The sequence below is a fragment of the Chiloscyllium plagiosum genome, unplaced genomic scaffold (assembly GCF_037043375.1).
Source record: "Chiloscyllium plagiosum isolate Xiang-an unplaced genomic scaffold, Cpla_swu_hap1 HiC_scaffold_28, whole genome shotgun sequence".
Taxonomy (NCBI): Eukaryota; Metazoa; Chordata; class Chondrichthyes; order Orectolobiformes; family Hemiscylliidae; genus Chiloscyllium; species Chiloscyllium plagiosum.
The window spans coordinates 49,651,040-49,666,871 of NW_028270166.1; the positions used below are offsets into that span (position 1 = coordinate 49,651,040).

At 40.1% G+C, this 15,832-nt stretch overlaps 1 protein-coding gene across 2 annotated transcripts in view; it reads left to right on the plus strand.

The window, feature by feature from the left end:
• LOC122565130 (lysine-specific demethylase RAD23A-like) overlaps positions 1-14,497 on the plus strand; it is an 86,197-nt gene extending 71,700 nt beyond the window's left edge. For both annotated transcript variants that reach the window (XM_043720781.2, XM_043720780.2), the window contains exon 10: positions 10,535-14,497. In XM_043720781.2, coding sequence (XP_043576716.1) covers positions 10,535-10,648 — 114 coding nt within the window. In that variant the 3' untranslated portion in view covers positions 10,649-14,497. The remainder of the gene's footprint in view (positions 1-10,534) is intronic.
• The last annotated feature ends 1,335 nt before the right edge of the window (positions 14,498-15,832 follow it).

Genomic DNA, 15,832 nt, shown 5'->3' on the forward strand with positions numbered 1-15,832 from the left:
TTTGTGCTCTGTTGTGGAATTAATCCTGTAGTGTCTAGAATTGGTCAGTTTTGTGAGGTTTTTGTTATCTAAAGTCTGTGAAATCCATTTTCCTGACTTGCACCTCACTAATACAAAATGTAAACATTTACTCTTCTATTCCAATGGCATTACGACTATGCTTTTTCAAGTACTTCTGTCCTTAACATTTGTACTTATTGTAAAAAAGTTTGGGTACCTTACTGCCCACTGAGATTTGTAACTGGTTCTTGCATTTCCTGTTTCCTGTCATGACCGAATGATTGTTCTTGATCTGCTTGACTGTTCTGGCTGACAATGGATGCAAATGCTTTAGTATTGTATTTTGCATTCTGAGTTCACTTGACCTGAAATGTTAACTCTGATTTCTCTCCACAGATGATACAAGACAGGTTGAGCTTTTCCAGCAATTTCAGTTTTTGTTTGTATTTTACATTGTTGTTTTGGGGGAATTTATAGGGCCTTAGCCTTCTGTTAGTTGTTTAATTGTGCACCATCATTCACAATTGGACTTGGCAGAACTGCAGAGCTTAGGTATGATCCATTGGTTACGGAATTTTACTAGCTATTGTGCTGCTAATGCTGGTTTTATAGTCCTGTGCTGCAGCTTCATCAGGTTGACACCACATTTTTAGGTGTGCCTGATGTTCCTGAGATGCTCTTTGATCTTTGTTGATCCAAGGTTGATCCCTGGCTTGGTTGCAGTGGTAAAGTGGGGTGATATGCCAGGCCGTGAGGTTATGGATTGTAGTTGATTAAGATCTGCTGCTACCCTGCGACACCTCAAAGTGCTAAGTCTTTAATTGCTCAGTCTGTTCAAAACCTGTTGCATTCAGCATTATGGCAGTTCCACACAACACAATGGAGACAGCAGTCCCTCTAATTTTGTGCCTTTGAGATAGGACTGCGGATGTTGGAAAGTCAGTTTCGATAAAATGTGTAGCTGGAGAAAGCACAGCAGGTCAAGCAGCATCAGAGGAGCATGAGAGTTGATGTTTCAGGCAGGACCCTTGATCAGAACTCTAATTTTATACCAGCTGCTTAGGCCTCGAAAGCTTGCGCACAGCATCAACATCTGGAATTAGAAGTCAGTGCCACGATTGACGTACCGATACTGATTGTCGTGCGAGGAACAATGGGAGCAACAGATACACAGCTCTTCAGCTTAGAAAGAACACTAGAGGGTATCTTCAATGTGAAGGTGGGACTTTGTCTCCACATTGACTGTGTGGTGGTCATACTAATATGGTATTTAGTCAGGAATTATTGTTAATAAACGTCACAGTCTACCTAATTTGCCTTGCCATCGTGGCAATGAATGGTACTGACGACTCATGACCATCAATTTCCATCAGTTAATCTAAAACAAATTAATAAATGAAGCAAGGAAGGCTGCAGCAATTATAGGTGGTAGAAATCATTTCAAATTTGACTGTTACTATTTGACCCAGCTTGAGCTTTTGCCTGCATAACTTCCCCATCGCTGAACCTGACAACTTTCCCCTCCAAAACATTTGTCTTCCTTCACTTCCACCTCCACCACTATGCTGCTAACCACCTCATTACTGCTTATGTTACCCCCAGACTTGAATATTATCCAAAACTTTACCTATGTACGAACTGGCAAGAAATCCAGTTCACCTGTCACTCCTGTGTTCACTGACCTACATTGACTCCCATTTAATTCTCATCCTCTTGTTCTAATTGTTCCATGGCCAACTCCTCAAGCCCCACAACCAGTGGCAACATTTATTTAACACCTTTAATATGTTGAAGGGCATGTCACAGGTGCGTTATAAAGTGAAGAATGACACCTAGCTATTACTTGAGACAGATGACCAGAAGCTTGCTTGAAAGGAATTTTTTTTAAAGTGTTTTAAAGGGGAAAGTGAGGTAGAGACAGAGGTATAGAACATGACTTCCAAATCTTGGATCTTAGACAGTTGAAAATGTAGCCCCAATGGAAGAATAATTATGATTAGAAAAGTTTGAGAATGAGAAGTGGACAGCAGAGTTTTGGATGATCTCCGACTTATAGATGGTAGGTAGCATGTCAGAGATGAGCCAAAGTGCATTGGAGTAGTCGTGTGTAGAGGTAATGATGTTGTGACTAAAGGTTCAGCAGTAGATATACAGAAATTTGGCATGGTCTGTTTTATGGGATGAGAAAATAGGTACTTCTGGAAATGGTGCAAACTTGAGGTCAGAAAGCTTTGAATGTTGTTGCCAAAGGGCTGTACGTAGATGAGAAGTAGGATAGAACTGGAGTACACAGAGGTAATTGTGAGAGCGCAGAAAGAGGATCCAGTGATGCTTTGGTTATGATAAGATAGGAGAGAATAATGATACATCACAGCAATTTTGGAACCCTTTGAGAACTCTTTTCTCTAACTCTGCCATCTTGTGTGACTTTGTCCTCTGAATCAATAACAGCTGCTCTTTCAGCTGTTCAGACCTTAAGTTTTTGAATTCTCTCCCTCAATCTGCTCCCCTCTCCTTTAGGAAAATTGTTAAAACTAATGTTTTTGAGTAGTCTTTTAAGCACTATGCCAATGTCTCAAACTTTGTCTAGGTGTTAATTTGCATCTAATTATGGTCTTAAAGTCACATCAAACTGAAGAAACATAGAATATTTACAGCACAGAACCAGGCCATTGGGCCCAAAGAGACCCTGCTAGCTCTTTGAAAGAGCAAGTAACCTAGTGCTATTGTCTTTTATGTACTGCCTGAATTTATTTTAGAGAATGGTCCTATTCTTTTTGAATGTCATGACTGAATCTACCTATACCCTATTGTTGGGCCCTTTGTTCCAAATTCTAACACTTGCTGCCTGAAAGGGGGTTTCATCATATTCCCATTGCTGTCTTTGCCATTCACCTCAATTTTTTCTCTTCTGAATCTCAACTGTTCCATTGGTGGAAAGATTTCGATCCAACTGACACAATTTCATCCTGAGTTTGAATGTTACTATCAAATCAGCGTTTAGCATTCTCTTCACCGAAGATGCCCTCCCATCTACCAACATAACTAATTCTTTTAATACTTTTCTGCACAATATCTATTGCCTTTGTATCCTTCCTGGAGTATGAATGCTCCACTTGAGGCCAGACTAGTGTTTTACACCGGATTGGATAGGCATATGGATGACAGTAAAATGAAAGGTATGTAGGTTAATTTGGTCTGAGAGTAGGATAAAAGGTCAGCACAACATTGAGGGCCAAAGGGTCTGTACTGTGCTGACTATGATCTATTATCATAACTTTCTTGTTTTTGCATTTTATAGTCCAGTTTCTAAATTCAGAATTATGTGCATTTTATTAATCGTTTTCAACCTTTCTTGCCACTTTAAATTATTTTATATGTATACATACCCCATTTCCCCTTGCACTTGCACCTTCTTTAGAATTGTACCTTTTTTATATTGTCTTTCCCCAATCTTATGAAATTGAAACACGTTGTGCTTCTCTGCATTTAATTTTTTGTCTTCTACATATTCAAACAACCTACCTAGTCTGTTTATCGTTGTCCTTCTTGAATTTGTGCTCTGTGCACCAGCATATGATGGGCCTCAGTCAATGCTGACTCTCAAATAATTGGAATAAGTTACTTTCATCCCAAGTCATTGTTTCCAAAATCATTGTTTCCTCATCACCAAGCTGGCCTATAATTGATGAACAGAGCTTTATGTAATAGAGAATGCAGGAAGGCGTGTCAGGAGCGGCACCAAACATACCTAAAAGTAAGGTGAAGCTACCAAACACAACTACTTGCGTGGCAAACAGCGTAAGCAGCAAGTGATAGACAGAGCTAAGCATTCCCAAAAGCAACAGACCATACCTAAAATCTGCAGTCCTGTTGCATCCAATCATGAATGATGGTAGACAATCAAACACCTGATTGAAGGAGATGCCAGCTCAAAAAATATTTCCATCCTCGATGACGGAAGAGCCCAACACATCAGGCTGAGGTGTTTGTATTCTTCAGCCAAAAGTGCTGAGTAGACAATCCATCTCTGCTTCCTCCAGTGGTCTCCAGCATCACAGATACCAGTCTTCAGCCAAATCTGTTCACTCATGTGATACCAAGAAATGGTTATATGCACTGGGTACTGCAAAAGCTATGGGCCCTGACAACATTCCATCAATAGTACTGAAGACCTGTGCTCCAGATCTTGCCGCACCCCGAGCCAAGCTATGCCAATACAGCTGCAACACTGGCATCTACCCAACAATGTGGAAAATTGTGTGGGTATGCCCTGTGTACAAAAAGCTGTAAAATCCAACCTGGCCAATTACCTCCACACCGGTCTACTCAATCATCAGTAAAGTGATGGAATGTGCCAAAAGCAGTGCTATCAAGCAGTACCTGCTTAGTAACAACCACCTCACTAACACCCACTTTGGGTATAACCAGAGCCACTCAGCTCCTGACCTCATTACAGCCTTGCTTCAAACATGGACAGAAGATGAATTCCAGAGGTGATGAGAGAGTGACAGCCCTTGACATCAAGGCTATATTTGACCACGTAGCATCAAGGAACCCTAGCAAAATTGTAATCAATGGGAATCAGGAAAATCCCTCTGCTGGTCAGAGTCCTATCTGGTTCCATAAGGTGGTTGTGGTGGTTGGGTATCCTTCATCTCAGCTGTAGAATATCTCTACAGAATATATCGCAGTTCCTCAGTGTCCCAAGGCCCAGCCATCTTGAGCTGCTTCATCGAGGGCCTTCTCTCCATCATAAAGTCAGAAGTGGGATGTTTGCCAACAATGGACAGCACCCTTCATGAATTTCCCAGGTACCGAAAAAGTCCGTGTTCAAATATTGCAAGCCTGGTCAATGTCCAGGCCTGGACTGAAAAGTGTAATATTAAAGAGTTAACTTGCTCTGCTGACCTGCAGAAATCGGATGTCCTGAGGCTCGGGTGGGATGCATCTGACTTATAGATAGATTGTAAGAAATTACCTTATCTCCTATTATCCAGAGCCATTTACATAGCCATTTCCTTGTCATTCAGAGCCATTTACATTTTCATCTCCTGTTCAGATATCATTAAGAACATTATAGGTAGAATTCTGACTACTCCCTGTATTTTAAAAAAATATAATTCCCACCAGATCTGGCCATTAAGAGATAGTTTGCATTACATTGTTTCTGGTCACTGCATTTGTGTCTTGAGTGACATGTGACTGTGAGGGAGTGACGAGGGATTGTCTTGTGAGCATTACTGACTGTGATGTAAAGAGTTTGTATAAAAGAAGGACTGTTTCCTTTGTTCGGAGAGAGCTTTTGACACGACTCCGCAAGCCTTGTGAGGTGTGTGTTAAAAGTTCTTCCAGAAAGTTTGTACTGAACTGTGCTTGATAAGATTTGGTTGTTCACAGATGGGGTATTGCAGTTGCATCGAGTGGGTAAGAATCTCAGGAAAAAAGCACTTAACATTTTCCCTCCTTAACTAGGTGGTTATCATTGAATGATGACAGTACTACCTTCTTTATAAGAATCTTACTGACGGTACTTAAGCAAGTTATTGACACACAATATGCAATTATTATGACAAGAATGACCAGTTTATGCAGTAGATAGAATCTGCAGCATCTGAGGTGAATGCAGCATTCTTTGCTGCTTCTGCTCCCGTTCTGCTGTCAAATAGAACTGTCTGTTCTGATATTAGCTTGATCAGTGAACCTTCATATCCCTTAAATGATTGAAAGAGAAGGTAAAACTCATGTGGTTTCCTATCCATGGGAAGCTCACTGACAAAAAACATACAGACCTCTTCTTCATTGTTAGCTTTTTCAATTTTCATGCTCATGATTGGGGAGCTGATTGAATCCGTTGGATCAGGTGTGTAGTGTGGTGGGGGTGGTGGTGAGGGGGTGGTGGTCCGACAGCGTGCTTTATCTGTGAATGGAAAAATTCTTGATGATGTTAGCTGCTGAAAGTATCTTTGCATTTCCTCTCTCATTCCTTCCTTGCTATGGTGGTTATCAAAAATTTAACTACACTAAATTGTGTCTGTCTATTTCAACATTCAGTCGTCTTGAAGTCTGTTTTCTGTTCACTATTTTTGACATTATCAAGATTTATACAATCCATAAAGTTACAAAATGTACTGCCTAAACAATTCAGTCATTTATCAGTGGTCCAAAATTCAAGCCCTCTGGGCACCCCATTCAGGTTATTCAAAAATTATTTTCCTTTTGACAAATTAATAGTTGGCTAATGTGAAAGCTGTCAGGAAAAGTATTTCAAAAATCTGGAACAGCAAGAAAACAACAAAATGTTTCCTGTGCTTTAGCAATTGAAGAGGCAGTTTCAGTTCCGATTTAAATCTCAAATATTTGTTGGAAACAAATGCAGAACATATTAAAATATATTCTCCAAATGAAACTTCCCAAATAAAACAGTTGGAATTAGTGATTACAGACCAGTAAATCTACAATTTTGTAGAGATCAACATTCTTTTAATTTGCAAAATATAGGAGGGCCAATGAAGCCTTAACAATAATTGACAGAACTGGAACAGCTTAGCCTCAAGTTCTAGTATTCTCTCAAACCTTAAAGCATCAAAATTAAAATACACTCTCCTTTTTGTGAACACTATATTTTAAAAAAAAAAGCAAAAAAGATTAATACAATACTTTCATCTGGCTAAAGCATGACCACTGACACACAATTGTTTTTTTTTAAACCGGCATTATAGAATTTCAAACAAATCAGGGGCTCACTGTCCTCAATCAATTTGTTTTAAGGTTTCATGTTTGATAATTTTAAAGACCTAATGTTATATCATATTAATGTAAAAACAAGATCTGCCCTATTACATGACCCACAAAATACATTGAATTGAGATCCTAATTCAACTAAGGCAAAACAGTTACTTAACAGGATTTTCTGAACCAGTATTTTAACAAACTAAAATATTTAAATATCAAACACTTTCAGTATGGCATAATTTATATTGAAACTTCCTGTTTCGACCAAGTATTAGTACAACCTTAATTTCAACATTTCTCGTTTTTTTCCTCTTGATGAAATTGCACTTCTAAAAAGAGAAAACCCTCGCAGTGGACCACAGGACGCCGCAGTCCATGCCACTCCCTGTCCCCCAGAAGAAAGACTCACCGAGTTGAGTCCACAGGCCAGAAACGGAGACTTCCACTGAGACAAAAGTCTGGACAAAGCTTCCCCAGCAGTTAACGTACTTTACTGTCGGGCTCCTGACAGGCCTGCTCCACTTTCTTCCCCTTTTCCTGGTGACGCCGTGTTGTCCCAAAAATACTTCTAAGGGCAGGTGTGGGGAATAAGAAATACCATATTTTGTTTAGGTGTTTTTCTTTGAAGTTCCTGATATGTAAGTTGTTTTTTTAATGCTCCAGAGCCTCAAACCCTGTGTTTGTAGTCTCCACTCCCACTTCAGGATCCTGACCTTCACATGGGGGTTTTCCCTCTTAACAACCAGTCTAAGGCAGGGCGATAGAGACAGGCACAGTAAATGTCGTGTATCTTTTTATCTTGCACTCTACACTCCGGAGCCTCAAACTTCACTACTGGAGAGCTTTAATCCCCTTTTACATAGGGGACTTTAACCTCCGAATTCCCAGTGACTTATGATTCTGAAAGCGAACTTGGTGTGCAAGTGCATAAGTTATCTTAGATTTTGTCATTACAGAGTCCTAGGGGTCGAAGGGTTGACTGAGTGGTAGGTTTAGAGAGAGCGAGACCAAGGTGAAGTTTGCCTTGTGGGCCCATCCATCTCTCTCAACCGGCACTCGGGCGATCACTTACTCAATCCACCTGGAAGCTCGGTGTGTGTTGGAATCCCACTGCTGCCATTAAATCTTAGTTTCTTTTTCCTCAGATTCTTACACGCTTGATGTAACTGCAATATGCCAACTTCTGTGAACAAAAAAACAAATCTTATTAAGTGCTGTGTACAGTACAAACTTTCAGGAGGAACTTTTAAAACACCTTGCAGGTCTTACAAAGTCGTGTCAAAATCTCTCCCCAGACAAAGGAAGCAGTCCTTTCTTTATACGAGATCTTTACATCACAGTCAGTCATGCCAATAAGACAACCCGCAGCCATCCCTCTTCTCTCCCCCCCCCCCCCCCCCCCCAAATCCCCACAGTCACATGGTACTCGAGACACAATGCAGTGACCACCTCGTCTCTTGAACTAATGGGCAGATCTGGTGTGAATTGTATTTTCTAACTACAGGGTGTAGTCAGAATTCCAACTGTAATGTTCTTACTGATTTCTGAATAAGGGTTGAAAATGTAAATGGTAGGACTTGAGTTACAAGGAAATGACCATGTAAACGGCTTTGAATAAAAGGAGATGATAATGTCATTTATTACAATCTGTAAGTCAGAGGCATTCCACCCTAGACTCAGGACAACCAATGACCTGCAGGTCAGCAGAGCAAGTTAATATCACGAAAAGTAGCAAGTAATATTCCACCACACCCGCTCTTTCCAATAAAAGGCAAGCTAATCACTGCCCCTTGGTGTTCAATGGCATTACCATTACTGAATTCCCCCATGATCAACATTCTAGGGTTACTGTTGACCAGAAATTCGGCTGGACTCACCATATAAATACAGTGGCTACAAGAGCAGGTCAGAGGCTAGGAAGACTGTAGTAAATAATTCCACCTGACACCCCACCCCACCCCCAAAAAAAGCCTGTCTACCATCTACAAGGTACAATTCAGGAGTGTGATAGAATAGTTCCCATTCGAGATGGAAGCAACTCCTGCAGTATTCAAGAAGCGTGTTACAATCCAGTACAAAGCAGTCTGCTTGATTGGCACCACATCGCTCCCCACTCCACCAATGCTCAGTAGCGGCAGTGTATTCTATCTATCTGATGATGGGCTTTAGCCCGAAACATCGATTTTCCTGCTCCTCAGATGCTGCCTGACTTGCTGTGCTTTTCTAGCACCACTCTAATCTAGGCTCTGATTTCCAGCATCTGCAGTCCTCACTTTTGTCTATCTATAAGATGCACTTCAGTAATTCACTAAAGACAGCATCATCCAAACCCACAGCCACTTCCATCCAGGGCAGCAGATACACGGGAACACCACCTGCAAGGTCCCCTCCAAGCCACTCACCATCCTGACTTGGAAATACATTGCCATTTCTTCAGTGTCTCTGTATCAAAATCCTAGAATTCCCTCCCTAAGGGAATTGTGGATCCACTTGACTGCAGTAATTCACAAAGGCAGCTCACCGCCACCTTCTCAAGGGCAACTAAGGATGGGCAATAAATGCTGGCAAGCCAGCAATGCACAAGTCCCACAAGTGAGTGAACTTTTTTAAAAAAAAAAACACTTTTCTTTGAACAAACATTCACAATACTCTAATCCTCTGGCACCACCCTGTATCTCATGAGGATTTCCTGAAGAAGGGCTTATGCCTGAAACGTCGATTCTCCTGTTCCCTGGATGCTGCCTGACCTGCTGCGCTGTTCCAGCAACACATTTTCAGCTCTGATCTCCAGCATCTGCAGACCTCACTTTCTTCTCATGAGGATTGGAAGATCACTGCCTTCATTACTCTTGGGTACATTTTATCCAATCCTAGTGCATCATCAACTTTATGTACAGTCAGCCTATCCAAGACTACCTCAAATCTTAAAATATATTAAATATCTGAACTACCTTCTTTCACCATGACTTGGGCAGCAGCATCATCTTTGGTAAAGATAGGTGCAAAGTATTCACTCAGTACTTCAGGTGTACCTCCTTCTCTGTGTAAATACCTATTTTGGATTTATTTTATTAGTTGTCAGTCTCTTCTCATACACAATGTTTGCTTCCCTCTAAGTCCTCTGTGTTGAGCTTGATTATATAGGCCATTTGTTAACTAATAGATTGACTTTCAAGATTAGTCTTGAATTTGTCCCCTTTAAAGTGTCTCATGTTTGTTTTACTGTTAAGGACAAGGTGCAATAGTTGACTTTATGAAAACACTTGTGTAATGTGAAAAACAGCACTTATCAATCTCTCATTTGAGAACATGTCCAGTTTACACGATGCCTTGGGATAACTAAGCCTTCAATTCAGCCTCTGCAGGCAATTCAATCCTGTGGGAAAGGAACTGTACTCATTAAAAAATAATAAGCAAAACGTTGAAAATTGGGAAGTCTCCATGTAGAGTAACAGACACAGTCAGTCCTGTGTCATTCTGTGCCATACTATTGGATGTCTAGTACTTGTTCATGGCTGTGAAAATAATACTCATTTTCAGCTGTCATTTTAAGATCTTCACTCCTTTTGGGTCTCTACATATTCTGCACTGAGTTTTTCCCCTTGCTTCAAGTGTGAATTTGGTTCATTGTTGCTCTATCAAATCAGTGGTTGGGAATATGCTGTATGCAGCCGTCCCAATTACCTGCTGTCTGTCTACTTGCAGTTTTAGTTTTTTTGGCATATGCCTCAAGTGAAGTGGGTGTGTGGAGAGGTTGAAATCAATAACTCGCTACTGATAATATTTTTTCTTGTTTCAGTTAAAGGCACTGGGTTTCCCTGAGGGACTTGTCATTCAAGCCTACTTCGCTTGTGAGAAGAATGAAAATCTCGCCGCAAACTTCCTTCTCCAGCAGAATTTTGATGATGAATGATTTTGTTTTCTCTATCCTTCCTCCGCTTCCCCTTCCCCCATCTCACCTCCATTCTCCCACCCATCCTTCTATTCAAAACCCAACTCACTCCCTCTATCTGCAGTGGGTGGTTAATGGTGAGGCCAGGCCTAGTGTGGATGACCTGGCGGTATCAGCATTGTGAAGTGCAGCATTGGAAAGCACATATTTAAACAAATCAGACACAGTATCCCTTTGGTCAGTCTATACTAAGTGATATATAACGGCTCATTACGACTAGTCAGTGTTGGTGGGTTGGGGAGGGTGGGTTTGGTGGGTGTCAGGGGCTGGTAGGGGCCTGTATTCACAAAAGTTTATGCAGTGTATGCGCCAAAAATTCCCTAACCCCTGAATTTTAGATAAAACACTTTTGCATTTGTGCCTTTTGTGAATATGGGCCTAGATTTGTGTGGAAGAGACTGAAGGTCAAGTGCTTCTGCAGCATAATGTTTCAAACTTGCCTACAATCAGACTTTTCAGTAGATTCTCTTTTTTTTTCTTATGTTTGTGTCAGGTGTGGGGGCGGGGAGGGTAGTTGGGCAGATGGGCTGGTGGACAGAAATGTACAATCATTAAGCAGTAGACATTGCCATTCTGGAATATTGGTGACAACTATTGTGATGCCTGATAGGATATTGCGTGGTTTATGTATCTGCCAACTATTGGAAATGCAACCATACCCATCATAAGGCAGCAAAATGTTTTTTAAAAATAAAGTGCAAAATTTCCCACATTTGGAAACTGCTGTATTTAAAAAGCAACCTGTCTTGCATTGCTGTTTAGAAAGTGTGTGTTGCAGTCTGTATTTTTATTAAAAAAAGAAGCACGGTATTAAACAGCAGCTTGCAATCACTGCAGGAATCTTTAGCTTGTCTGAGTAAGTAGCAGCAGTTTAATTTTGTTAGAGCTCACTCTCAAATATTGCACGTAGCTGTTTCTTAAATGTTAAACTACTTGTGGAATCAATATTCTTAATAGCACTAACTGGCCCCATTTTAGAGTGTCAAATAGATCATTTACAAGCTTTTGACCAAGGGCAACACATCAAAATGATCCCATGGCAATAGACATGGAAAGGCAGTCAGAACCGCCTACATAACACTGATGTATCCCACACACTATTGAATGCAGCAAATTCATGTTTAGTTCAATTTGGTGAGTATTGGATGGGGAGGAAGAAAGTGCATAACTGTCTCCAAGATGGGGTCTTGAAAATGATTATATACCTGTCCTGTTTGCAGAGTTAAGTAACATTTTTGAGGCGCACAAATTGACTTAATAGTTTTTAATGATGTGCTGAAGCACCCTTGTAAATTAGAATAAGGTTTCATTTCTGAATGGATAAGGAAGGAGGTTGGTCATAATTTGGTCAAGGGGATGATTTATATTTTCCTCAAGTCCCAGTGATGTTTGCTGTGATTTTTTTTTTTTGCTTTGCTTTTCTTGACTCAGGTGAGAGGCAATCAGTTACACTTTAAAGGATTGAAGTAATTTTTCTAACACTTATTCAGCAGAGCCTAAAGACATTATCATCAGGAAATGCTTTTGATTATTGAGGCACTGTAGAACTGGAAATCTGGTTCTTTCCTGTAATAGTTCCCAGTTTGCAACTCAAAAACTGGAGTGCTTCAAAAATAATTAAATTTATGTTTTTTGTTTCTTTGTGTTGAACCATGGCTCTTCTAATAGGCTGTTTTGAGCAGTTACTCCTGTGATTACTCCTCTACCTGGAACCCAATTGCTTGCAATTTTCCCTCTGAACTCAGCTGCATGTGAGCATTCATGATTGGAATCTTTCACGCCATTACTTTCTGCAGAATTTTGAGGCACAGTTGAGCTGATTCAATTATGTTCAAATGATATTGGCTGAGGTGTACTTATGAGGTAAAATAATACTGTTGTGTCTCTCTTTGTAGGCAGATAGCTGAAACCTTGTTGTTTCACTGAAGTTACCTGACTGATGCCTTGGGAATCATAATTGAAACCCAGATTTCTTTTGATCACTGAAGTTAATTTTATTTTGTATATAATCCATCAAGCACTTCTTTTTTAAAAAAAAAGTGAATTGCTCAAGTTTAATCTTGACATCTTGAATTGTTCTCTGAATAGTCTGACGAGAAGTGATACTGTCTGTTGTTAAAAAGGAGGAAAGAAATTACTGCTTATGGGTTGTTGAGAAATACTTTCAAATGCAAGCTTTTGACAATAGTTTCCCATCATTGACAAATTTAAAATAGCAAAAACTTTTAATTTTTGCAAAGTGGATATTATGTGAGCATTTTTATTAAAGCTGCCTGCTATTTTATGGTTAGCCCTTCAAAGGAACTTGAAATAATTAATCAAAATATTTCGATTTACAACTTTCCAACAATGTGTAACTGTTCAGAATGTATACAGGATGCACTTTACTTTTCAAGGATATAAGCTAACTATTAAGATCCCAAAAGCCTTCCAGTCTATTCTGATAGGTTAATTTATATTTAGCATCCAAACTTACTATTTTCATCTAAATCCTTTTAATGCCAAGCAGATAGTTCTCTATATTATTTAGAATCTGTCCACACTTGAGCTGAGCTTGATTGATCACCTCAACATTAGGTTAAATAAGTTACGTTACTGCCTATCTAGAGCCTGAAACCACCCTGGCCTGAAATGAATCAGTTTGAAGTTCCATTTAGTTGCATCCTTTCAAATTGAGTTATTGCATAATTAAGTCTGGAGAGTTGGTTTGTTTGGGGGCTAGTCAGCAGAATTATTAACTTTTATGACCAAAGAGTATGTCCAACCTAGAGTGTTGGAATAGCATTAAGAGTGGGGCAAGCAGTTATTATTAGGAACTCTTAATTGAACTCAGTCCTTAGTCCTTGGATTAATGGAACATTAAAAACCCTCTTCTGCAGTTTTGCTGCTTAGGCATTAATGTAGAAGGAATTGGAAAGGGTCAACACTAAGTTGATTTTCCTTTTGGTTATTTTTCTGCTAGTTTTATTTTGCCTGCTCATGCTTTGGAGTAAGTGGGGACTGATGTTGAATGTTAAAATACTGTTTGTAGTTCAGTTCCATTCCCAAAGCTGAGAGCCTTGGAGCAGTAAATAATGGCTACTTGTTATGACCTTCCCTGCCCCACCTTTCCAAAAATGCCATTGCCCATGGAAATGGAGCTAGGGACACTAAAGCAAAGCTCAATTCTGTTCAGTTGAAAACCCTTTCCAAGTTCCTCCATACATCAGTTCAAAATCAAAAGCTTGTCTCTGAAAGGTAATTGGAAGTGTAGTTTATATTTAGTACTGGTGCTGTTTACCCGTCTCTTCTTTCTGGGCCTGCATCCCTGCTGTTCCCCCACCCACTTGTCCAGTAGTTTGATACAGGCCTTGTACCGGTCCGCTGTTGTTGAGGCATAAGGGCACATTGCTCTGTCTACTGCCATGTCTCATTCTCTTCCCAACTTTCCAGAGTTAATTTGTTTCAAAAAAAAGCTAATCTGTTGGAGAGCAGCACAGCCCATGACTTGAACAGGGTGCATTTTGTGCAAGTCTATTGCTAGTAGCCCTCTCCTGATGTGTTATTTCATTTATACTGTTTTGATTCTGAATTTAGACTTAATTCATTGGACCAGTACACAACCACAATTCACATTTTTACGTCAGTGATCTTTGCAATTGACCTCTTTAACTACAGCCTGTGACTGAATTTGCCCTTATTACTTTTAAATCAGAATTGTAAGCCCCAGTCTTGCATCAGGTACCTTTGACATTAGAGCTGATTTGCTGAATGTTCCTGGGATTCACAATGTTTGTGTTAACTACAATAAAGGCTTTTTACAAAGCTTTACTATAGTTTTGTTTCTTACTCGCTACTCAACATATAGTCTATATTTTGACTTTCACACAATGTGCTGAAGCTAAATGTACATTTACATAGCAAATCTGTGTATATGGATTTCTGACCAAGCTATGTCAAAACACCTTCTGGCTTTGAGGGTCCTACATGAAGTGAACTTGATTCACTTTCATTAGTTCTGATGAAAGACAATTGATTGAGGTACGAATGTTTTCTCTCTTCATGCTGCCTGGTTATTGGGTATTTCCAGAAACCAGAATTCTCTCCTTTTTTTGTTTTGGACTATGTGACTGAATGGCTGGAGGGCATTCTGAAGGGGAGGGAAAATAGTCACAGATTTTGGTCTATGGTACTATCAGCATGGATAAAGAGGGATCAGGTCCTGCAAGCAGAATATGGGGAATTAGGTCCTGCTTTTCCATTTTTTCCCTGATAGGTAGTACTCTCCGGGATCACTACCAATGCCACGTGCTAGTGAAATCATGAATAGGAGAATCCATGGCTGGAGAGATGAGGGGGAAGCGATTTAGATTCCTAAGGCACTGGAATCAAATCTGGAGGAGATGGCTCTTCTACCAGCTGGAGAGTTTGCATCCTAGCAGGATATTTTTGGGACCATTGCTAGAATGTTAGAGAGCTTAAACTCGTGGCAGGGTATGGGAACCTGAGCGAGGAGACAAGAGCAGGTATCTAGAAAGATAGAAAAGCAGTAAAAGTGTAGGCAGAGGAAATGAGGGCTAGCAGCAAATTGGGCCAAAAAGTGCACAAGTGCAGAAATGTTTGAAGAATAATCTAAAGTTACCATATCAAATGCATCACGCATTTGCAAATAGTAGATGAATCAACAACAGAATAGCTACAAATAGGAATGATATATGATTGCGATTACAGAGAAGTGGCTGATGGGTGACCAAAATTGGAAACTGAACTTCCAAGGCATTCATTCTACAGGAAGAGACAGGGTGGTGGTGCTTGTAAAGGATGAAAGCTGTATAATCGTGAGAAGTTATTAAGAACTGAATGTCGAACCAGTTATGGTGGAACTTGAGATACCAGGTGGAAAGGAATGAATGGGTGTGTTCTCTAACCTTCAATCAGTAGTGTTCAAGTACAGGAAATTTAGAGAGGCAGGTAACAAGAATGCTGCAGTAATCAAGTGAATTTAAACTGTATAGAGTAGGCAAACCCCATTAGTAATAATACTGTCATGGATGAATTCCAGGAATGTGTGCAAGATTTTACTTCAGACCAGCATATTGAGGAATCTTCTTGGGAATAGTCTATCCTAGGTTTGTAGTTTGCAAGGAAAAGGAGTTCACTATTAAT